The following is a 25,601-nucleotide window of genomic DNA, read 5'->3' on the forward strand; positions in this document are numbered from 1 at the left end:
CTTGTCGGCCTCGGCCAAGCTCGAGCTCGTGGCTTGCCGACCCGCATCATGGGCAATCGCCGGTCGGCTGGCTATCGTCGAGATCCGTGGTCGGCAGAGGATGGACAAAGAAAGAGGAAGAAGGAAGGAGAAAGGAAAAAAAAAAAAAGAAAAGAAAAAATTAAAAAATTAAATTTTTGAATTTCTAAAAAGTAAATAAAAAATGAAAAGCATGTAAAAAAAATAATTATAGAAAAAGGAAGTGTGGAAGAGAGGAGGAAGGAAAGATGAGAAAAGAGGAAAAAAAAATTCTCACTTTTAAAAGGGTTTTTTCTATGGGTGGAAAATATTTTTCTAAACTAGTCTATTTTCCATGAACCGAACTCCGAAAAGTGCACAAAGAGGAAAACATTTTCCTCACTTTTCAAGGGATTTTTTTTTTTATGGATGAAAAATATTTCCCTAAACGAGCTTCTTTTCCATGAACCAAATGGCGGAAAATTCGAAATACGTTTTTTCGAAAGCTGTTTTTCACGATACAAACGGAGCCAAGAGGCTTATGTATCGGGTCCGGTAATTTAACCAGGTGAAAATTCCATCAAAACCCTCACCACGACAACAATGCAACGAATGTTCCTCATACACCCCTCGGTCAACTTAAGCAAGTCCCGTGACATCCCGAATTCCGACCCACTTTCGAAGCTTTGAATAAATGAAAAGTCTCATTGATGTATTTCAGTCGAATCTCACTCGGAGTTGATCCCTCTCGAGCAGACTAACCAAATGGGAATGGCTAACTAGGAAGATCAAGTACGTGGACCTAAGAACTTGATCCTGGATTGACTCTTTGGCCATGAAAATTGTCGAGGGAATATTCTGGACCAATATAGGCCGATCCTAGAATGATTAAGGAACGATTTGGATAATACCCTACGCTTGGATCTCGGGTGATTCCGTTTGACCTCGTATGAGTTCCGAACGTCCCTGAATTATTTTCTAACGATCGTGTCCATCGGGACTAGTGATTGACCCTCGCAATTGAATGACAACCAAGGTCGCCAAGGCTCGAGTAATTCTTAAACGTGATTTTAATCACGGGTCGATACGCGTAGCTCCTAAAAGCCGCCCGTTAGTTTGAGATACGCTGAAAATTCTATTGATCGAGATTGATCGCGAATCGAGCTTTAGAATTTGACGTCGGACCTTCAGGGGTTTCAATAAATAAAATTTTGGACGTTTCCTCATCCTGTGTGAAATTCCTTCGCGGTTTGCCCCAAAGAGGTTCGGGAAAAGTATATTTGGACTGGATATGGGAAAGGACCCATTTGTCCTCGAAAAATACCCCATTTTTCACTTGGAACTAAGGGTATTTTGGCCATTTTCCCTTTTGGCCGAGATTGACTAGTCAATGATGGGAGATAAAAAAAATGGGCCCCGGAGTACGTAGAATATTTTATTGTCGGACTAAGGCGTGGAACGCCGAGACGGGAGTAACGTAGAATATTTGAGAAGGTGTGAGAATTTTTGGAGAAAGAATGGAATTTTCTGGAATTAATTGTGGAATTTATTGGGTAAGAAAGAAAGAGTTGTTGGAAATTGTTGCTCGCCTAGATTGTGTCCGGAGGCACTAGCGACCTGATCTAGGGTTAGAGATTTTCCCTATCGAGATTTTATCTCACCCCGTCGTGGGTTCGTTGTTTATTTCGGACCCTCCGCCGCAAGCATGAATGATCTCGCCCGGGAGATTCGGTATTCCCCGAGGTCATGGTACCGGGAAAAGATGGGAAGGTTGTAGAGCCATCGGATTCGAAACAGCCACTTGAGCTTGACGAGGATGAGTTGGAGGCGAGAGATGATATAGTACCGGATAGCGAGGACGAGGCCTAGGGTAGTTGGCCTCTTGACTTTTGTTGGTTGTTTTATTTTGGATGTATAATAGGCTTCGACCACGTAATCGTTTTGTTTTAGTGGTCATAGGCTTGTACAGTGGCCTCCGAAGCCGTAGGTTTGGAAAATTGTATAGAACATGTGGATATGTATATAAGTTTGTTTTTTTTTACCGTCCCAAGTCATCATGATGTTAATTGTTTCTGTACGGGGATTTGTTTTTGCTTCCGCATGAATTCGTTGGCCTTTGGATCCTGGAGAACTGTACATAATCGTGGCCAGGTGGGATGTTAACGAGCTCGCGGGGTTCGGGTCGTGACAAGTCCCGTTAGGGGTGAGCAAACTGGACCGGGCCGGCCCTGGACCGGACCGGATCAAGCAGGCTGGTCTAGTCCTTGAGGGGGGTGGTCCGGTCCCCGGTCCCAATAAATGGGACCGGTGACCGGGCTGTCCGGTCCTCCGTTCTCGGTGGATGGGACCGGCCCGGACCGCCCTGACCGGACCACCTATAATATATATAATTATTTATATATATACAATTAAAAAAATAAAGTTTTCATTTGTTTTCAATATTCATTTCTCGAGCCATTTTCATTATTAGGCTATATATTCTTGAAACTCGGACAGCCCTTCAATGTTATGAATGCAGTATATCCTATTTATTATGGTCTTTTCCAGTGCATTATGTGGTGAGTGTACGTTGGCATGTTCTTTTCCGGAAAGACATGATTCAATCGGTTCATTTAATATAGTGGTAACAATTTCTTACTGTTCATACATTTCGGTTGTTCATTTCAATGAGTAATCATGTATTTTGTTTTTGTACACTGCTTGGATATGGAATTCATTTAGTGAACAACATCACTATTAGTATGTCTTCGCCAACTAAGAGTTTTTCAATTATGTCATTTATATATCTCTATTGTGTTAGCGGTTAGACCAATGTCATTATTAAACCTACCATTATGTGAAGACACACCTTCATTATGAAGGTGAGCAAACTGGACAAACGTGTTTTTTTATTCAACCGGGGGTATAGATTGTAATTTAACATGCAATCGAAGCATATTGTATTTCAAGGGTTAGATTTTAATAGTCCCATTGGGCCGGGACCGGGACCGGACCGGACTGCCGGTCCCGGTCCGATCCTTGGTCCTGAAAATTTGGGGACCGAGACTACTAGTTCGGTCCCAGGTTCCATACCGGGACCGGACCGGCCCGGACCATGCACACCCCTAAGTCCCGTTCTTCTTGTGACCTAGGCATAACACCCTGCAATTAGAGGCGTCTCTGATACATTGCAATGGCCCGGCTAAACCAGATATGCATACAAAATCTCACGAAAAACCCAGTAATCTGCCGCAATACCAAACTTTCAGCTCTTATGGCCCAGAACGCCTACCGACCCTCCGGCATAGTCAGAGTGACTGCATTTTGCGTATGTGAGCTCTCCTTTGATGACGCTCCATCGGAGTAACCCGAGTTTCTTTCTGTAAAGTAAGCGGGCTCTTTAGGTTCAGGCAGGACATATCCGAAATTGAGTATCATACCAATTGCAGAACACATAGCCGGCCTATCTTCAGGGAACTTTTGCACGCACAACAAGCCCACTTGAATGCATCTTTCCACTTGGTTTCTGTCAAATGAGTTGTGCAGGCATTCATCCATTAATTCCAAGGCCCTACCTTCGCCCCAAAGCAACCACGCCTGAAGAAAAATTGAGACCTGGTGTGCTTAGTCATTGAAAAATCGTCCCGAATGACCATTTTGAAAGATCATAGAGATGTGTAATGCCGGGATTACTAATGTCTATTTACTTACATGTCCGAGAAGGTTGTGGTGATGGCTTGGATGGGAAAATCCTCTGTTCCTTTTGCCGCTGATTATCTCCAGCAGGAGCACACCAAAGCTGTATATGTCCGACTTCACAGAGAATTTCCCATCGATAGCATACTCAGGGGCCATGTAGCCGCTGCGTTTCAAAAAAAAAAAAAAAAAGAGGGTTTCTAAGCTGTGGTCACCTTTAATAATGAGTGCTTCATCTCAAGAGCAAAAAATGTGAAACGAAGAGAAAAGACATACTAAGTTCCGATGACTCTTTTTGTTCTGGCTTCTTTTTGGTTAGCTCCAAAGATTCTTGCCAAGCCAAAGTCGGAGATTTTAGGATTTAGGTCGCCATCTAGTAATATGTTGCTTGTTTTGAGATCTCGGTGGATTACTTGAAGTTTGGAATCATGGTGGAGATAGAGAAGTCCTCTTGCAATACCGACAATAATGTCGAACCGTCTTTGCCATGTCAACAACAGGCTCTTTTCTTGATCTATGGACGGTTCAAAATTCGCAGGGTCAATCTCTAGAAAATAACTAATGAAAAGTGCTAACTTAGATCAGTATCATTATGAAAGCATATCTTTTTTATCAGGAGGGAAATAAAAAGAAAAATTGTCTGACCAAATATGAAGTAATTCAAGCTCTTGTTGTCCATGTACTCGTAAAGCAAGATTCTCTCCTCTCCCTCAATGCAGCAACCTAGAAGTCCGACAAGATTCCGGTGTTGAAGTCGCGCGATCAAGAGTACTTCATTCTTGAACTCTTCAAGGCCTTGCCCTGAACTCCTTGATAGCCTCTTTACTGCTACTAGCTGTCCTGTCTGAAGATTCCCCTACACAGCAGCAGCATCTTATTTATAATGTGTCATGAGTTCGGCGCAGAATGATGAACACGAAACTCTGTACCTTATAAACAGGACCAAAGCCACCAGCACCAATCCTATTGTCATCAGAGAAGTTGTTCGTAGCACTTACAATGGCCGGTAGATCGTATAATGGTAGATCGATGTCTTCTTTTGTGATTTCTAGATCAAGTAAAGTAATATCCGATGTTTTAGCATCAAACAGGACTATGACAAATGAGCTAGCGCGTCTTTTATACCAATTGAAGCAATGCAGCTTTGAGTTATAACGAAATCTGCCTTAATCGAAGATCAGGCTTACCTCCAATACCGATTCTGCTTTTTCTACGCTTTACAAACCACAATGCAGTTCCGACCAAGAGAAATCCACCGATGATTGAACTCAATATGACAGCAACGAGAATTATTTTCCTCCTGGTACGGTCACGAATGGCATCTATAGGAGAGAAAGAGAGTTGCGAACATTAATTATTTCCAAATTTCTCTTTGACAAATAACTAAGTATTTCAATAACTTAGCAAAAAAAGTAGTTAATAAACATATGTATGCATACCTAGTTCAGAAGCTGATACGCGTACGTATAGAGTTTGCCCGTAGTTCTGTTCTTCGGACGCTCTCATGTCGATCAAGTCCCCATACCACATGAGACAGCCACTGCCTCCTCCTCTGATATCTGAATTAGCATAAGCCGTGCACGAACAGTTCTTCAGGCACTCCTCCTTGCATTCCTTGAGGCTCATACTCTTGTTCACCGTAACCTCCAACAGGTCGGGCAGCTTAACTTTTTCAACTTCCAGGAACCCTTCTCCTTTTGAACAATCCAGGGGTATTGTCCTCTTGCAGCCGCTGGAAAAATCACGGACCAGCCATTCATCAGGTGACCTAGGCATGAACCCTTTCACGCATTCGCACAAGCTAAGGTCACAGACGGCATTCGCTCCGCACATGCCATAGGAATCGCACGGATCAGTAGGCAACTTGTGCATGACACTCCACACGCCACTCCTCGATCTATTCACCACGAAAACCTGCAGCGCTCCCACATAGCTCAATGTCAATCTCGACAAAAGTTGACTGTTCTGAGCCTGGAACATGAAAGAGATCTCAGTTTCATTGTACACGAACATGAGCACAGTAACTGGATTTTTTGAAAAGGAAACTTCAAAGAATTGAACTCCATCCCATTCCCCAGTTCGAAATAATTTGCGATGCACATCCATTTGGACTAGCTCATACTGAGGTAGACCCTGACTGTAGTTTAACCCATAGACATAATCTCCAGGAGAAGGGTCGTCCATGCTTTTCCACGCAGTCAGACGCTGCTCAAGGCCCGTTTTCAAGTTCGACCCCAGCTTCATACCGGCTAAAAGCGTGTCAGACGGGTAATCGAAGCTTTGCCACACATAAGCTTCATCAGAACCGGAACTGGAATTATCCCAGAGAACAAGATTTCCAGAATCCAGGAGCTGCGCAGCTGGATTCCGGAGGAACCTTGACGACTTCGAAGACCAAACGATGCCGTTCGACTGATTGAGAACAACTAGATTGCCCACATTGCTAAATGTGAGAACACCATCACGATCCACAAAAGGGTTGTTTCTGTTAGCAACCCACACAACTGTTTCTGGACTGAACTTGAACCATATACCCAAGAAGCTCATACTCGAATTGCCAGGAGTAAAGAATCCTAACTCAAAGGTTAGGTCCGAAGAAACCAATGTTTCTCCATAACCGATGGAGTGGTTTGTGCCCAAAGTATCGGCTGCGAGCGACAAACCAGTCATGGAGACGATGATGAAAACGGAGAATGTGATCTTTGCCATTGTTTGCGACTGTCCTCAAATTCTGACCCCGTCTTTATAAGCGAACCATTGTAAACTTACCCAATTCATACGGTTCCTCAAAATCTAAACATTTTTTCTTGCTTTCCGCTTTAAGATTTACCGGTTTGCGCGTACGCTCCCTTGGTTCTCCGTTCTTAACTCTGATTACTTGTATTTCTCCCTCCCCAAATCTCCATGTTCCACTTTATCCAGTTTGTTTATAGCAGCCTTTTTGGATTCCCGATGGATGTTGAAAAGCAGGAACTCATACCGTCGCACCAGTTTTTTATTCGGCCACGTTCGTACCTCGTACTTATCCATCTAAATCGTTCAACGTCGGATGAAACCCAGATATGTTGACTTGAACATAACACGTTTGTCTCTATCAAGCCAATCAATTCCCGGTCGAGGATTATTCCAGGGTCGACCAAAGCCCGTTTGGACTTCATGCAACGACGTGGGAAGTTAACACTGGAGCGGCTTTTGGGTTAACTTTATTCCCGGGTCGTTTTTGACCGTCAAATGGGTTGGACGACATGGCAAAGAGAATTGAACGACAGCATCCGCCATTTGTGGAGGCTGTGACGTAGAATGGTAAAATAGGAAGAATTAGATAGGTGATTATATGTGACGCTTCTCGTGCATATCACTGGTCCAATGATGAGCATACAAAGAGGGTGCTTGGCAATGTTTTTGTTTCCGTGAACAATTTCTTAGCAGAAATGAGATTTTTCTGATTTTGTTTTTGAGAACAATTTCTGAGCAGAAGAAGGCGTTTGCCCCGAGTAGAAAAAAAAATAGAAATATGTTCGATACGACCCTAAAAATTTATATTCTCAATTTTTTATTTAATTATAACAATGTCCGTGGAGGCATTGGCCACCACCGGCGGCAGCAAGGGCGGTGAACTCATAGTTGTGAAGACGAGTATTAACTTACACTAAGCTTGTTTTTTTAAAATGATATTGTAAATTTTTGTGCTCTTGGCAACAAAGAAGCTACTTTTTTTTTTTTTTTTTGCTTCTTATTTCTGTTACAAATCTGCTCCCGAAAACACTTTTTATTCTCGGGAACTGAAATTTTTAACTGACATTACCAAATTAGTTTCTATTCTTTTTTTGTTCCTAGAAACAAAAGAACATGAATCAAGAATCTAGAGTATTACCAAACAGGCCCTAAGTGCTAAGATTTGAACTAAAAAGAATGGAAAATCACTTTTAAGATCGTAAATTGTTAATGTTCGATTTGCGTAAACAAGAAAACTTTGATATTCATTTAAAAAGTATCTATCATCTAATAATTATAGTTTGAAATTTTGATAATGATAATACAAAAAACTGAGTAACCATCCAAATCAATAATCACGGACGTGATCGAAGTATACAACAAATGGACTGTATGAATTGGCATTTAAAAATTAATACACTATCTTTGCTCTTCTATTCTAGAAGTTCGGCTAAATGTTAGACCATGATTAGGAACAAGGTGGATGCGAACGATGTTGAAACATTTTTGTTGACTTTTCAACTTGACCTTGCATTTGACCAACAAAAAAAAAACTTGACCTTGCACATGCGTGCTTATAGCACATGGGTATGGACCAGAAGGGCTAAGCAAAACATACGCACGTAATGCCTACGTGGCATAATTAATTCGCTCTTTGGTGCGTTTGTTTCAAAGTATTTTTCGAGAATTGGTTTTTCGGACTTTCAGTTCACCGAAAATGACTTAGTCAACAAAAAATTCTTGCATAAAATTTATTCTTTATTTGATATACTTTAAATTTTTATAATCTTATATTTTCTTTTCTTTTCTTTTCTTTATCTTTCTTCTTCTTCCACTTGTCCGGCGACCGGCCACACAAGGTCAAGCTTGCCCGAGACTAGCGAGGCTCGGCAACCAGCGGAGAAAGAAGAACAAGGCATCAATGAAAATAATACAAATAATGCAATATAAAGAATAAAAAAATTATTTAAAATTTTGAAATTCGTTTTTTCCTCGGATAAAGTCATGAAATTGAAATTATTTTTCAAATAAAAACCAAACATCAAAAAATATTTTCGATAGCATATGGCCATACAAAGGAAAACAAACCGTTTTCTCAGAAAATGAATTTCGGGAAATCTTTTTTCCTTTTCCATAGGGTTTATTCCAAAACAAACGCCCCATTTGTGTTACTGCCTTTTGTTTTTCTTTTTGGGGATGGAAATTACTTTGTTGTGTTTCGTGCGTTGGTCATTACAACCCGAGATATATTATTCTCTTAAGTCAACGAAATTTTGGAAAGTGGCAACTTGAAGTCACGGATTTGACGGCCTGGACCTGGCCATAAGATTTCAATGAATTTTTGTGCAAGTTTGATTGGGAAAAATTTACCAAAAAAGTCCTAAACTTATTACAATTATCCTAATTCAGTCTTAATTTTTTTTTTTTTGGTTAATTGAATCCTAAACCTTTTGTATTTGTGCCAATTTTAAATCAAAGAATCAAATCCAAATTGGGATAGTTTGCCCAAAAATTCGCGGAGAAACAAAGATGCTCCTTTGGGTTCGTGCTTCCTAGTCCCAAGCATTGTGTCGTCGTTTCAACATTGTTTGCAAAAATTGTAGTAGTTGATCTTTAGTTTGACCACGAACTCTTAACAAAAAATTAGGAAAATCATATGAATTAAAAGGAAGCGAAATTGCATGTGGAAGACAATGGAATGCCCCCCAACATGAGAAGTATAAGTTAGGGAGAAGATGCAACATTATTATCCCTTACCCTTACCGCCCCCCTTCCTAATTTTGTGCATGTTGGCCTGCCCATTTGATGCGTCAAGTCAGCACGGCTTGGGATATGGCTCCAACGGTCGAACCCCCGCCGCAGTGAGCTAACGGAAAGATTTCTCCCACGCGTCTCCCGTCGCGTGTGAGGCCGCTCCATCTCGGCCAATTGAACAAGCGTGGGACCCCATGCGAAATCCGCACGATCCAATGATTCAGATGACCTGGGTTCACATGCATTCGACGCATTTAATTGAGTTTACTAGGCCAATTTTAGCTAAAATTTGATGACATAGATGCTAGTCATCCACTAACCGTTCTACGTGAAATTGCAGATTTTGATGTGGAATTTTCTTAATCTTTAAAAAAAAATTGAAATTTCAGCTTTTCTGTCTTTTCTTTTCTTTTATTCTCTGTTTTTTAATGGCCGACAAGAGGCTGCCGGCCATTGGACAAGGGCCGCAATCCTCGCCATCCGAGTGCGAGGGCTCGCAGGACCTCACCCAATGGCTAGCTGAGGTGCCATCGGCCAACTATAAAAAAAAACATAAAAGAAAAAAAAAATTCATGTCAGCACCGGTAACGCCACAGAAGACAGTAGGCATCCATGTCATTTTACGGCCAAATTTGATCGGTTGGACTTAATTGGCACAAATGTAAAAGGTTTAGAACTCAATTGGGCAAAAAAAAAAAGAGTTATGACTGAATTAATATAATTGCAACAAGTTTAAGACTTTTTTGACAATTTTCCCGAGCATTTGATGAAAAAGCCTAGCTCAGCCCAATTGAGCCCGAGTCAAAACCCTATTCCATCAAGTTCGAAGATTTGCATGAAAAAAACTTTATGATCAACAGATTTTGGCAAAAACTTAAGATCAATCTAGGGGCACGGCCTAGCGCGAACCCGTTCAATGAACACCTGTAATTTGGATATGAAATTAGTGCATTTGAATGGTTTGTTAATATTATATTTATCGACAATCATTGGGAAAGTAATTTTACAACTAATCTTTGATTGTCACATACTGTATAGACGATAACCAAAAAAAAAAAAAAGAGTGTGGTGCAGATAAATATGATCTCATATGATATATTTCAATAAGATCTAATGTTCGATTTATTTGACTTTTCAAGGAGCTCTTTCCCATTTTTATGCTTGATCTAGAAATCATGCCTCTTAGGAGAAACTATGAGATTTATCTAAATGTATTGGTATTCTCTCTATGAATCAATTGGGCCTCAAATCACGACTTGTCGTTTTAGTAAATACATGAATGGCTGAGTTTCATTTAAGGTGATATGCGGTGATTTAATGAGACCTTTAAGTTGGCCCGTCCTAGTTGAATAGAAAGGATCTCAATCTTTTTCGAGATCCTTTTCGACTACTCCTATTTTTTTTTTTTTTTTTGGTTAAAATTAGAACCAACATAAACATTATTTTGCTCTTTGCAGATTAAACTCTGAATTGTTAATGGTGATTAAAGATATTTACACGTGACAGATGTCAAAAACATATATGCTTGTATATGGAATATTCTTGCATCGATAGACGAGGAAGCACCGACACTTTTTGAGAGCCTTCGTGTCATGTCGTGTCCAACACTCTCCAACATGCAATCGACACGTGATCATCAATCCGGACACGCCAGCAACACGCGAGTCCAGCGTCCCAACATGTTATTTCGATACGCACGAAGTCGGTTTAAGCATTTTCAATAAATTATGAGTCAAAGAGTAAATTTATCTAAAATATATATGTATACTTAAGTCATATATCCAGCCAGTAAAAAAAAAACATAATCATGAATCCCTAACATAAAAAAAGAAGAAAAAACTCATCGCTACTAATTACATAAAAATATATATTTAACATACAGCATGTCGGAATTCCTTATTTTTTGATAAATAACATGTTGGCACGTTATGTCGTGTAGTGTTACATGTCGCGTGTCGATGACGGTGCTACTTAGTCCATATATCAAATATGATTTGAAGTTGTTATCAAAAGTAGAATCCTCTATTTTTCTCTCTCTCCCTTTTCTTAGATGCACACACAGACAGTTGAACTCGAGGTACATGTTCATATAAAAGTGACATGTGCCTCAATTTCAAGTTCACTTCTGTGAAGATCTCTCTATCTCTATCTGTCATGTTTATCCAAAAGAGTGGTGAAAGCTCCGCGAAGACAGGTCGAATAAAATAAAAAGGGGGCTGTCCCCGAATCTGTCCCAGGAGCACGTAAAGCTTTCCTGAAGAAACTGCGAGAAAGGCATGCGGGAAGCTGATATGCATTGTACTTTAGCAGTAGGAAACTGCAGAGAAACTTCGTCTGTCAGCGGAACTCCTAACTTCAAAGAGATGAGATCCACGAGAAAATGCTCTTCACGTTGCTCTCAGTATCACGCGCCCTCTTATTCAAAAAGATAATCGAAGCACAAAACCCCAAAAAAAAAGAAAGAAAAGATATATCACGGACTTTCCCGTCCATCCACTTGTACCGTAATTCCTCGATATATAAATATATAAATGAATTAATATCGCAAAAAATCTTAAACCGATATACATGTGATAAATTTACATCGAGTTAATTTTTTCATCGTTAAAAACTCCAAGGTATATATGTGACAAATTTATCTCAAACTAATTTTTGACAGCCAAAAGCATTAAATTAATACACTTGTGACAAATTTATCATTAGTTAGTTTTCGTTAAATTTGATTATTCTCTTGAAAAACTCCAAACTAGTATACATGTGATTAATAGAGCATAAAAACTGTCAAACCGCTATACCCGTCAACTTCTACGGTCATGCAACTCAGTAATTTGATTGTAAAATTTAACGAAAATTAACAGAGGATAAATTTGTCATAGATATACCTTCTTGAAATTTTTGTTGATAAAAAATTAATTTATGGTAAATTTATTAAAAAGTCTACTTGTCAATAGGGATCTTATAATAAACACAAGTTTTTTCGCACCATTTTTTCCGCCGCAACTTATTATATCCGATATCACGACATAAAATAGTATGTGTTTGTACAAAATAATTTTTTATCGTCATGGGCTGCTATAGTAGTGCCAGCCATTATTTATCTTTTCCCTTTTGTTTGCTTTGGACTTAGATTATGCATGCGGAGAAATTGTTCAGTGAACCTAGCGCATGTACTGAATTTAATATGAACCGTCAGATTTTATGGGATTCACACGAAACCGACCATCTTCAATAGTTCGGATTCAATTTCATACCATATTAAGCTCATGGTATAACTTCATGAACATCGCATAAGTAACAAGCGATAAGAGGTTTACTAGCATGTCATCTTCGAGTATTTAGTTATTAATTTATGGGATTCACACGAGACCGACAATCTTCAATGGTTCAGATTCAGTTTCATACTATATTAAGCTCATGGTATAATTTCATGGATGTCCCATAAGTAAAAAGCAATAAGGGGTTTACTAGCATGTCATCGTCGAGAATTGACTTATGACTCATGAATATGTAGCATGAGATAACCTCCATGACCTACCGATATTGACAAGCGAATATATCTATGAGCACTTAATATTAAATGTTAGTTTATGAAATAATAGCTCAATGTCTAAGGAATAAAATGGGCAGAGTAGAGACTAGGAAAACGAAAGGCCAAGGCCTTCGATCCATCCAACTAGCTATTTTGCTCGTGCCCCTTCGACAAACAAATGCGAAGGACAGTGAAGGGTACGGCCGACACGAATGACGGGGACCATCATGGACCAAAACGAAGGTGAAGCCCCGGCGTTTAGCGAATGCAATGTTGACGTGATAATCATCCAAAAGGCCGTAAATATATTGTACGATTGTCAATTTAATTCTAAATTTTTTAATTATGTCAATTTAGTCTTATATCTTTGGATTATTTGCCAATTTAGTGATATACATTTTAATTATGACAATTTAGCCCTAAATAATTTGTAGATATACCAATTTAGCTTAAATCTATGACTTGGATAATTGACCGGAAGGACTATAGTGGTGAATTATCAAAAGGTTTATGACTAAATTAGTCCAATAAAAATGTTTAAAACTAAGTTAGCAATTTGTCAAAAGATTTAGGACTAAATTGGCATAATAGAAAGATTTCAAATTGAATTGATCGCCATACAACAGGTTTACGACTTTTTGGACAATTTTTTCACCGCCGACCATGACCTCAACTAGCCAAACCTACAAAGGCATGCATGGACCGGTTTGGTTTTAGGTTAGTGTTCATGATGAACGACACGAATATGGAGACAGGATAGCTACGCTTTGTTTGAAGTATATTCATGTCTCGCTTTTCCTAATTGGTTCCCGCTCTTTGTAAATTTAAAATAGTTAAGATTTAATTGCAAAAGCGAATTTCATTATTGAACTGTTTCTATAGATCCTTGCCCATCGGACATTGCACCTCAAAAATTTAGGAAGAACAGACATAAATGAATCGAGAAAATTATCCAAAAAGTCCTAAAATTATAGCACTTTTGCTAATTCGGTCTCAAATCTTTTAATTTTGTCAATTGAGTTCTAAATATTTTTATATTTTAGTGATTGATTCCATCCAGCATTTTTTGGCCGGAACTCTCCTACTTAGATGTCGGCCATCATGCGTGGCATGGTTGGATTTGACGCGGTTAATTTTTAATAATATTTTTCAATATTTTTTTGAGTTTTATTTTCATCTTTCATTTTTTTTCCTTTTTTTTCTTCCGTTTCCTTCTTTACTTGTTTTCCTTTTTTTCTTTCTTTTTTTTCTGTTTCCCTTTACCCCTTATTGGCTTCCTCAATAGCCGACGTAGCAAGCCTCAGGCGAGGGCTGCCTTGCTGGCATCAAGCCAGGGGCGCCCCCACCTAGGCTGGTGAGGGCCACCCTCCTTCACCAACCTCAAACTAGGGTCTTCACCTAGGCTGGCAAGGGCCGTCCTTCACTAGATCGAGCAATGGCGACCCTCGCCAACCTAGGTGACGACCCTTGCCTTGGGTTGGTGGGCGGCGGAGGGAAAACAGAAAAAGGAAAAATAAAAAATAAAACAGCAAAAAGAAAAGATAATAAAATAAATAAAATGTCTATATTAGTACCGATCATGCCATTTAAGATGGGCCGGCATCCATGTTGGCAATTCTCGGTCAAAATTGGTTGGACGCACTCAATTCACAAAATTAAAATGTTTAAAATTGAATTAATAAAAGTACAATAGATTTACGACTCTTTGGACATTTTTCCCACAAAAATCCTTATTGAACTGGATCTAAAGATCCTTGCCTATCGAACATTGCAACTCAAAAATTTCAAAAATGAAAACTGTTATGCTGTGAGAGCAGACAAAAATAAAGTCCACTTTTGCTTCATTCCTGAGTAAAATTTCTATAGGACTTCAAGCCAAGTTCTGATACTGTGTCCAAAAATTTACATTCATATGTTTAAGCTATTAAGTTTTCACGGTCACTCCATTTGGGTAAGGCGGAACTCTGGCAAATAGAGAGATTCATCATTCATCCATATATGAAAACCGTTTCTTCATTACACATTTTCAAAATGTGTGCAACGCAAATCATATGTCAAATTGCATAATGTAAATATGACACTCCAACAACAGGAAAATTATCAAAAAAATCATAAACCCATTGTAATTGTGTCAATTCAATCATAAACGTTTCTTTTTTATCGATTTAGTCCCAAACTTTTTACAATTGTGTCCTTTCAAACCATTCGCTCAATTTTGGCAGATGATATAATATTTTAAAATTATTAAAAAATTATTTTTTTTCCTTTTGTCTTTTCTTTTTCTTTCTTTTTTTTCTTCCTTCTTCTTCCTTCAGCCGGTTGTCGGACTCGGACGAAGCTCACCACCGCCGGCCACTAGCAAGGGCAAGCTTGTTCCACCAATGGCCATTCTTGGGCGAGGTCGACGGAGCTTCGCCCAATGACAGCGAGGATTGACCTCGCCATGGCCAGCGGAGGCGGGCTTTGCCCTCCAACAACTCAAGATGGAGAAATCATCTAAAGAAAGCAAAATACCATAAAAGATCAAAAAAGGAATATTGAGATATCATCTCAAGAAAGTTTGGTAATTTTCCCCTCCAACAACTCAAGATGGCTGCACACTACTGCCTTTGAATGTGTGGATGCTTCTTGATTATGTTTTCCTATGGATATTAAGTTTGATAGCCAAAGAAATTGCACTACTTTCCTTAGGTGTTCTCCTCCTCTTTCAGAAATCAACACAAGTAAGGATGAATCATCAATGTTTACTTCTTCTCGCCTAGCACGTGATCTTAATTATTGACTACCATTTCCATAACTCAAACTTTTTAGATAGCTTAAGACCCAACCCCCCCGGGATAATAAGTTCACTATATACGGACTCCATAATCAAAGACCCTACAAAATGTGTAAGCAAAGTGTGCAGATGCATTTACTTTACTCCTATCCTGTACGAGAAAACTTGATAACAGTACCAAAAAGCTGACGTGGGGTTCATCATCAAAAAGAGTAAATCTGACTTAACCCCCCCATGCAACTTCCAGGAAAGAGACGGCCACTTCACGGATCAACAGATGAGAAATAAACAAACAAAAGTAGGCAAACCAGAAAATGAAAGATGGTCGAAGCTCCCCTCTTTCGATCTAACATTCATTGATTGCCCCCTCCCTCCTTCCACGAACATCCCCATCCCCCCCCTCTATCTCTCGAAAAATTATTTTAAAAACCCTAACTTTCTCTCTACACTGCCACTCCCAACCCCAGCTGAGATCACACCCAGCAGTCTGCCCGAGAATACAACACAACCCTTTTTGCCTTGCTCGTTTGAATGAGTTCACACACCAGAGTCTTTCCATAAAGCTCCAAATTCTTGACCATATTTGTTAGTCAAGCATATATATTCATTCATTTCAATGGCTGCTTACGAGAGCGCAGTCGACTTCGAGGACTACTTCCCCTCGATGATCGTGAGGCTCGGGGCGGAGGGCTTCATCGGCGAGCTCTGCAACGGGTTTCAGCTCCTGATGGACTGCGAGAAGGGGCTGATCACGTTCGAGAGCCTGAAGAGGAACAGCTTCCTGCTAGGGTTACAGGACATGGCCGACGACGAGTTCGCGTGCATGCTGCAGGAAGGCGATTTGGACGGGGACGGCAATCTGAACCAGCTGGAGTTTTGCATCCTCATGTTCAGACTGAGCCCTGGGCTGATGGACGGGTCCAAGCAGTGGGTGCAATCCGAGGTAGATCATGTCATGATTTGATTAATCATGTATGATAATAAAAGTTCGTTTATCTCGCAAAAAATAAATATTTTGAAAAATATGTTTTTAAAAATAATCGTTTATATCGCTTACATATTTTCATCGAAAAAAATTAAACTTAAAGTGTTATCGATGATGATAACATTTTTTATTGGGTAATTATTTTAAGCGATACGAGCGAGATCATTTTTAAAATAATATTTTTCAAATCATTTATTTTTTGTGAGACAAACGGACTCCTGTAGCGATAATAATGTAGCTCTCTCGCTCTCTCTTTGTCAGCTTTTCGTCAAACTTGTTGCCAATAAAATTGGTAATTCATGTTGTGATCTCGAATAAGCAAATATGAAAAGGACCCGATCCTCAATTTCCTAACTTAGATTTTGGCATGGAAGATCGTGGAACATTTGATTCTTGATTGACGGTAGAACTAGAATCATGGGGCATGTTGCTTCTTCTACAACCGTATCTTTTGGCAAGAGATATTTTACTTTGTCCCCAACTTTTTAGCATTTGGCATTTGACTTTCATTTGATATTGTCCACTATGAAATTGTTAAAAAATTAATTCATCTTACTCATGGTTGGAGGGATCTGTCCTAAGGTATCAGTGAGCTCGCAAATACGTGTTGGGTCATGCGGTCGAGAATCCCATGATTTCTTTTTCCTCTTTTTCAAGATCACGCAACTACTTCCACGTGAATAAATAAATAAATATGAGAACTAATCTTCCCGAGATTAGTCTTTGAGCTCAGACTTTAATCTCAAAGTTCGCAAATGTTGATACACTCCGATCTTCTTATTCATTAAAAAACAGTTAAGGGTTTCCGTTTGTCATATGTTTTTAAGCTAGAAATTTGAGAGGAGAGTATATATTGTGGAGTGCATAATGGGAAGAAGAAACTTACGTAAGTGGCTGAGTCACTCTTTATAGATGAAGGTGATTAAGGCCGACGGGTGTTGCTTGGCAAGTAGTGATCTAGTTATGTTGTCATCCTTTAAGTTTAATCGCATATATATTTCGCGTTTAACTACATCTCATGCCATAATTACTTTTGAAGTTATTGTCTCACATCGTTTGACAACGAGTCATATATGCTTCTTATATTCATGTGGTCTCCCTCCACTTATTAGCTTAAACTTTTGGATTTGACTTTCTAACATGGTATCGGAGCCGGTGTTGTTTGCAAATGTGCGTCCACCAATCGATTAGTCAAATTTCACATGTTGCTCGTAATCCATTTGTACTCCTTATATTCATGCCCATTAGCTTAGACTTTTGGATTAGACTTTCTAACAATTACTAATGGAATCCCATTATAAGAAAGAAGATTAGATACTTGTTATGTTGTCATTCTTTACACACTCAAAGCAATATTTGTCTTCATATGCAACATAACATGCTTGTAATTTTTTCAGTTGAGTGAGTAAACTTCAAAGTCTTTCAATTATCCGATGGAGATTTTTTGCTCGTAGTTTGGAGATGATTTTTATACTCCCATCAACTATGTCCAAACTGTTCTAGATCGATGTCATATGCACAAATTAAAGGCCTAAATTTAACTGGTTCATAAGCTTTCGAGAGTGATTCATGGATCTTCAGGTAACTAATCGTGCTTCTACAACTCGTGCCCCCGTTTTACCAAAAATACAAGCTCACTTTCAGTGGAATAACAAAAAGAAATGCGGATTGTTGGGACGGACAATGAAAACCCAACACCTTGTCCTCGAAAAGTTGCCAAAAGGGGTACTATGCTCATTAGAATGTACAATCTAATCTGTATTTACTCGAAATTTTGGATCATTGTGAGCTATGTAAGAGTTAAAAGTATCAATTTCTCATACCAAATTGATCATCCGTACGGGGACTATGCTTTATTTAACATATATCTACACACATATTGTTGACAACGTGACATCTTCCATATTCTCAAGTCTATTCTTCTAATTTGTATGAAAGAAATTTGGATTAAGAGAAATATATAAATTGAGTGAAACTAAAAAAGAAAAAGATGGGATAATCAGTTCTCACCAATGTGGTACGTACGTAAAGAGTTGTAAGGTTGTCATAGGACTAATAACTTCCAGTGACATTTTCTTAATTTAACAATGAGCATCGCATAGACGATTTTGATTACAATCACATTTTAAATATTTGAGGAGCCAACACTGGCTATCCCTAAAATTTTTAGCGAGATGAGCTCCCATACGGTTTCTTCATAATAATTGATTATATCCACCACATCATCGAAGAACTAAGTCTATACGATATTTCTAGCATGACACTTGTATACATCTTCAATTTCGTACCGACAATCGAGGGCCAACCAAGATGCAATTAAATTACTTATGACAAGCATGAAAAGATGCCATGAAATTCTACAAAGAAATGAATATTTGATGTGTATTTTAGAGTTTTATCTTATTCAAATTACATCTAAATGTTCAATGTCTCTATTGTCATCAATAAACTAATGCCTTAGTATTATAGTATATTCCAAAAGCTGAAATTATCTCCTAAGCCCGAATCGTGTTATTGCCTAAACCATGCGAGAACAACACGGCTGAAATATTTTCTATGGACGTCTTTTCCTTGCTTTCCATTAGAAAAAGGACACGAAAGTGGGTTGCTGCGTTTATCATTTAACCAATCAACTACTAAACTAGAAAACCGTCCTCCAAGTCACATAGTACAATGCACTGAAATTTCACAAGCCAGGTGACAATTATTAAAAAAAAGAAAGGAAGAACTTATCAAAAAAGTCATGAACCTATTGCAATTATGCCAATTCAATCTTAAACTTTTTTTTTTTTGGCCGATTCAGTCCTAAACCTTTTGTAATTATGACAATTCAGTCCATTCGCCAGAGAAGAAGAAAAAAAAGAAAAAGAAAAGATGAAAAATGAAATATAAACGATAAAAAAAATTAATAAAAATATTAAGATATTATGTCTTTGGATGGTTGGTGCCGACAAACCAAATTTGTCCGAATGATACCCATATACTTAATATGATGCACTGAAATTTCACAAGCCCAGTGATAATAAAAAAAAAGTTATATGAATAAATAAAAAACAGATACCCATATTTTTGGGTGAGAAAAAAAATGTGTAATTTATTATAAAAGAAGTCCTTGTAGCACGCTCAAGTTTTCCCTCGTATGGGATCATCAAGGAGGGCTTGTGATGTTATTTATGAGAAAAATGTCCGTCCCTCGATGTTCACGACCTTATCCCAAGGTGATCTAAGGTCGAGGAGAAGTCCGAGCTTGTCCGACGAGGATCGGTGAGTGTTCAACCGGGCAAGAGGGGTTGGATAATTTGCAGCTCTATCAGTGTTCTTCTGGATAGTAAATAGTGTGGGAAGGAACTGAATTGCACGTCACATGTCAGAGAATGAGAGTATCATCGCCGAGCAATACGGGCCGGCGCTTACGTCGGTCTGAGTGCTATTTCACCTGTTTGGCCGGATGCGAAGCGGGACGGGTCATTAGGGCTGAAAAATCACTGGTGCTCTCGCCGGTGGCATCCATGGATTTAAATGGGGAAACCAAAAATGGAACAAAGGAGGAGATGGAGGAATTAATGGAGACGGGATGATACGATCGTGGGCCTCCAAGTCCCCAAGAGAAATTCAAATGGTCAAAGCCTCAGGGCCATCCAAAGTACCTCCCCCCCCTCGCCGCGCTGACCGCGACATCTTGTCCAAGAAGCCATTTCATCCTACACGAGTTTGTCTCACGAAAAATTTAAAATTAAAAATATATATTTTTTAAAATTTTCATTTAAGTCTCTTAAAAAAATATAAAAATATATATAATATTTTTATCATTGACGCAACTAGTTAAACATAAATTGTTATTGATAGCAAAAACACTTTTCCGTTGGGTGATTTGTTAATTATTAAACATGATTTGCAAATTACAACACAACAACACTCTAATTATAGTGTCTTTAAACATGATTTGCAAATCTCTTCCTTAAAATTTTTTTAGAGAGCAACCATGTGTTCCGTAAATCTCCCCTAAATACCACATCTTTCGTGGATAAAGGCCACTAAAAAGCTAAGGTTTCCTGTCGAAAAGAAGTAATTCGTGCAACATCCAAGCAATTACTATGATCCAAGCTTATCACAACAGCATCAAAATGGGTGGAGATCATTAACAAATCCTAAATTGAAGAATATTCCACGTAAATATCAACTGTAATTCTTAGCCTACACTTTGTACGGAGAACCGTAAAAAAACGGAGCATTGAATATTTACGTTGAAGAGATGTTTTTGTGGTCACGATTGGCTATGGAATTGGCGAGAAGAGAATACAACATGAGACGAGGGCTAGAGTCGAGACTCAAGATGAGACCGCGAGTAGACATGGCCACGGGGCATGAACCACCTATTCTGGTTCATGAACCGGCGGTTCCGATTCGTGGCCATGCTTGAACCGGAACCGGCCCTTGAAGGGGGATCCTGGTCAAAGGCCGGTTCCGGTTCGATCTAATTTTGGGTAGTTTTGTTTTGTTTTGTTTTTTTTTTTTTTTTTTTTTTTTTTGCGGTTGAGAACCGGCCCGTAACCGCCGGTTCGGGGCCAGGTTCGAATTTTTTAAACCGTAATCGGCCCATGAAGAGCCGGGCCGGTTCCAGGCCCAAATCAACCCGTTGCCATGTCTAACCGCGAGGGGGAGACGTCAAGCGGAAGTGTAAGGGTTCGAGGCTCAGGCTATTAGCGCTTTTACTTAACATTCAAAAAATGTTTTGCAATAATAAAAATAGTGTTTTTTCTCTTTTTTTTTAGCTATTGGTCAAGTCCAGGTGGTTTGGCCCACATCTGTAATAGGAAATCGGACCGACCAGCTGGATTTCAAATTTTGAGGACCAGGAATTGTCCAGAATCGGTGGATTTGGTCTGTTCGGTTCCGTTCTCAAGCTGAAATCATACAAGTGCTCGTCCCAATTAAAAAGAAAAAAGAAAAATGCGCCGTTGTTGGGAAATAAATTACGGTGCCGTCACCGTCGCACTCCTCAAAAGATATACGTGACAGTGTAGTTAACAGAGTTTAAATCTGGGATGATGATTAAGTCCTTCGCATAATCGGAAAGAAAGTGAAAATCTAATCGCTGTGATGAATGGGCAGGACGATGGCCGATACGGGTGACCTCAAAGGCAAAGATATGATCCCGTTCAGGATTTGTAAACCATCAGCAGCAGAAGCAAATTGCTCACATAAGGTGAGAACGGGCGCCATCTCTTAGGAGTTTCGGTCGGTCCCATGGGATGAAAGTGCTGGCAGGATCCAAATTTGCGCTCCTCGTCTAGATACGCGAATGAAGTCGAAACGGGTCGGTCCCCCACTCGGTGGAGCGACGGTTCGGGTTGCCCCATTAACCAAAAAAAGGGATCCGAGGAGGGCACGTCTCCATCCACACTGCCCATAACCCAATCAAGTGGGGCCTTCACCTGCCCATGACATGATCGCGTCAAACCGTCAAAAGCGTGGACCCCACCTCCCTATCCTCGCTCTTCGGATTCCAGTCTCCATGCAAAGAACCCAACCTTCTTTCTCTCTCTCTCTCTCTCTCTCTCTCTCTCTCTCTCCTCCACAAATTACAAATTCTCGACATATTATTCTGACCTTGTGGCCACCGTTCTCTCTCTCTCTCCCCCTCTCTTACGGGGATCTCCTCGGAATCCGAGCCCCAGCGTGCCATGTAGGACTCGTTCACGTGGGCGCGCCACGTCATCGCACCGCACATGATCATCATCGCGCTCCCCGAAGGGTGGCTTTTAAACGGGGAAGTCGCATCTCAGCCGCACGATATGGCCTCTTTTTTATCTTAATTTCTCTTCTTAACTTTTAATTAATGCCCCCCTTTATTCGTTCCAAGGTGCAGTTGGACCAAAAAAAAAAAAAATTTTGGACCAAAAAAGGTGCAGATTACATCAGCGTATGTTTACATAGAAAAAAAAAATGCCATAATCCATGACGCGGGGTACGCACCGCAAACACGTGACGAACGAACGAATCGATCCCACTACACAGTCCCACGGCCCCACGAACATTTATTTCTGTTCTCTATCCTTCCAGATGATAAGAAAAGAAAATTTGGATGGGGGCGAAAGTGGGAGGCCGGCGGATAAACGAGGTGAGATGGGCCTCGATTGATCGAAGGACACGTCAGATCCGGCCCGGGGTGGGCGTCTCGTGGCTTCCTTCGCACCGTTGTGGCTTCAAATCTGCCACGTAGGCTGTCCGCGAATCTTCAGGGGTAATGACCCCCCGCCGACCCTCCACCTCACTCTTTTCTCGTCCTCAAATTTTGAAGAAAATATCTCGCCTCGATAAGAAAATTCTTTTCCAATTGTGCCCGGTTTTAGCTGTCATCCACCATTCGAAGCCAACCTCCTACGAGTCAATTATCACTTTTTCCCCGGCTGCGCGAGTCAATTTCATTTAATAGATTGGATGAATTATTAGACTAATTTCCACAAATAATTTTCGCGCTAGGTTCGTTTCGCAGAAGACTCAAAAAATTCGAAAATTATTAAAATTCTCATGAGTCATGAAACATATCCTTCGTTTTTACAAATAGTATAAGTCGTCATTCTTTTAAAAAATATCTTTGAAATCTTAAATTTGCCGTTAAGCATCGAATTTAAGACCTTAAGCCGGTTTACGTTTCCTCTTGAATCGGAGATCTATTCCCCCAGTAAATTCCGTTTCTGCGCTGGGTCCAACTCTCACTTCTCATCCCCGAAGCAAGAGCGATATTTCCCTCCCCTTTCGGGAGACACGTGGCAAGAGCCCAGCCACTCGGGTGTCGAGCGCGTGAGAGACTCGCAGCCTTCGTTCCCATTTCCGTCAACCGAGTCAAACCCCCTCCGCAACCCACGTGGCAAACGAGTGATGGTTCTAACGGGAGAGACTCGGGTGAGCCCCCGGTCCACACAATCGAAACTCCCTCTCCACGGTCGGTTGTTTTGAAAGGGCGGGCAAGGGATGCGAGGGACGGGTAGAAGATATTTCTTTTTTCCCCGGGCCATCACCACCTTCGAAATGACGAAACTGCCCCCCCAGAAGCAGTAGAAGAGTCCCCGGATTTTAAGTCGATTTTCCATAATTCGCTGAGGATTTCACGCGAGTTGCGCAACTTTCCTCTCCGCCTTCAGCCTCGTTTCTTCTGAAACACCGTCGCACAGGGAGTGAGCCGAAGCAGAAGCGCGTGAAACTGCGGAGGAGGGTTTCGAAGCGGAAGAGGGAGGATGATGAAGAAGCGGTGCGAGCTGTGTGATCAGCGAGCGGCAATGCACTGCGAGTCGGACCAGGCGAGCCTGTGCTGGAGCTGCGACGAGAAGGTCCACGGCGCGAACTTCCTGGTGGCGAAGCACGCCAGGGCTCTCCTCTGCCACGTGTGCCAGTCTCCGACTCCGTGGAAGGCCTCCGGCCCCAAGCTCGGCCCCACCGTCTCGGTGTGCGAGTGCTGCCGCCGGATCTGCGAGGAGAAGGTGGAGACTGGAGCTCGAGGAGACGTAGGCGGCGACGGCTGTAGCCTGAGTGGCGGCTACGAGGAGGCCGAGGATTACGACGACAACGATGTGAATGAGATGCTCGATGACGATGAGCATGATGACGAAGGCGAAGATGAGGAGGAGGAGGAAGAGGTCGACGATGAAGAGGAGGAGGAGGAGGAAGGAGAAGATGGAGAGAATCAGGTGGTTCCGTGGTCGTGCGATTCGCCTCCTCCGGCAGCTTCTTCGAGCACCGAAGAGGAATCTACCAGTAGGACTATTGCGGTCGCAAGCGGCGGTCTCTTGGCCGAAACAATCGCAAGCGGTGGTCTCTTGGCCGAAAGAATTGCCAGCGGTGGATTGAGGATGAAGCGGCCGCGCCAAAGCGAAGATCTCGACTCTGACGTATGCCTCATCTCTCTTCCTGCTTCATTGTCCTCTGTTTTTAGCTACACTTTAAGCACCCGGAAGCTTCAGATATAGTCAAAACGTGCGTCGGAAATAGATCGGATTTCCTGTTCTCCAGCTTTGACGTTTGCAAGGCTCAAAACTGTTCACGGCCTTTCTATTCCGGCATTCTTTTTAGTACAGTTCGTTGTTCATCCAATCCAAATACGTGACATCCCCCTTTAGCTTTATTATCTGCACAATCTCTGTTTCATCTATGTATTACGGAACCAGCAGGCTTGAGGCATGGAAATTTGGCTAAGTTTTGTGGGAATTTTTCATCGGATTGCAGGACGAAATCGGCTGTGTTTCTTCGGGATTGAACTCGAGAACATTAGATAAGGAGGAAGCGACCTCTTCATCGGCCTTGTTAAGACCGACGAAGCAGCGAAGAGCCGTTGAGGCGAGTCCGATCGCGACGAGCGGTGGACGCGTGGGAGCAGAGTCTCTGATGACCGCCCTCAAGAGGCTGAACGCCGCCACCGTAGGCAATGCTGCTGCGACCGTCTCCAGCATCTGCAGGCTGAGCGGATATCACCAGAGCCGCTGATTTGATTGGACCAATCCAATCCGTCCAGTTAGTTGACACCTCTCGCTCCTAACTCTCTGCTAATTTCTGACGACCCCGCATAATTACGTTTTGAGAACAGCGGACTTCTCCTCCTGTTATCTTCTTCTCGTTCCTTTTTTAATTGATTTTTTTTTCCTCATCTGTTTTAGATCTTTTCGAAATAGGATCATGGCCACCTTCACATAGCATGCATAGTAGATTCATCAAGTTTTGATTTTGTCTACCATGTGTTCTTGCTTTTTACTCCCTCGTCCTTCTATGAAGCGTTTGGTACGATTGTTGCTAGTAATTGAATTATCAGAGAAGAAAGTGACGATAAGGTATGAAGGGGTGGCTATTCAACACAACTTAGTGGTGTGGTTGGAGAATTGAAGTGTGATTTGCAGTTTGTTTGGGTTTTCCTTTTCCCCCTTTCACAGGAAGTCAACCTCGTTTGTTGTTTTACTGTCCTTTTCCCGTCGTGCGATGAAGATTTAAATGAAGAAATGCCCAGGACACAGCGATTAGTCTATGAAATTAGAAAGAACATGACACTTGAGGATTCTCTCATCTGTACGGGTCGAACCCCACGAAGGTTTTCTAGTTTCAGTTCTTACCAAGTGCCGTGCTGGCAAAAATTCATAAAAAGACTGAGAAAAATTGGAAGAATTCATATGAAAGCTAGAGGG

The 25,601-nt window shown here is 40.8% G+C and overlaps 3 protein-coding genes across 5 annotated transcripts; 2 read left to right on the forward strand and 1 right to left on the reverse strand.

The window, feature by feature from the left end:
* Window positions 1-3,264: 3,264 nt before the first annotated feature.
* LOC115755670 (G-type lectin S-receptor-like serine/threonine-protein kinase At4g27290) lies at window positions 3,265-6,381 on the reverse strand. Its single transcript, XM_030695154.1, has 7 exons — window positions 5,112-6,381; window positions 4,860-4,994; window positions 4,602-4,765; window positions 4,318-4,528; window positions 3,949-4,186; window positions 3,688-3,838; window positions 3,265-3,573 (listed from the first exon to the last, which is right to left on the reverse strand). Exons 1-7 carry the CDS (start codon window positions 6,379-6,381, stop codon window positions 3,265-3,267), a joined length of 2,478 nt encoding a protein of 825 aa, XP_030551014.1.
* A 9,517-nt stretch (window positions 6,382-15,898) lies between these two features.
* Window positions 15,899-17,002, forward strand: LOC115755667 (calcium-binding protein KRP1-like). The gene has a single exon (XM_030695150.2). The coding sequence runs from the start codon at window positions 16,063-16,065 to the stop codon at window positions 16,408-16,410; it is 348 nt and encodes a 115-aa protein (XP_030551010.1). The 5' UTR covers window positions 15,899-16,062; the 3' UTR covers window positions 16,411-17,002.
* Window positions 17,003-23,480: 6,478 nt separating this feature from the next.
* LOC115755664 (FK506-binding protein 4-like) lies at window positions 23,481-25,306 on the forward strand. 3 transcript variants are annotated; one of them, XM_030695146.2, is made up of 3 exons: window positions 23,481-24,232; window positions 24,263-24,320; window positions 24,655-25,306. In XM_030695146.2, exons 1-3 carry the CDS (start codon window positions 23,670-23,672, stop codon window positions 24,910-24,912), a joined length of 879 nt encoding a protein of 292 aa, XP_030551006.1. In that variant the 5' UTR covers window positions 23,481-23,669; the 3' UTR covers window positions 24,913-25,306. The 3 variants fall into 3 exon arrangements, with proteins under 3 accessions (XP_030551006.1, XP_030551004.1, XP_030551005.1); XM_030695145.2 differs by having other exon boundaries at window positions 23,483-24,201; window positions 24,232-24,320; XM_030695144.2 differs by having other exon boundaries at window positions 23,481-24,320.
* Window positions 25,307-25,601: the final 295 nt, after the last annotated feature.

This window comes from Rhodamnia argentea, chromosome 2 (assembly GCF_020921035.1).
Source record: "Rhodamnia argentea isolate NSW1041297 chromosome 2, ASM2092103v1, whole genome shotgun sequence".
NCBI lineage: Eukaryota > Viridiplantae > Streptophyta > Magnoliopsida > Myrtales > Myrtaceae > Rhodamnia > Rhodamnia argentea.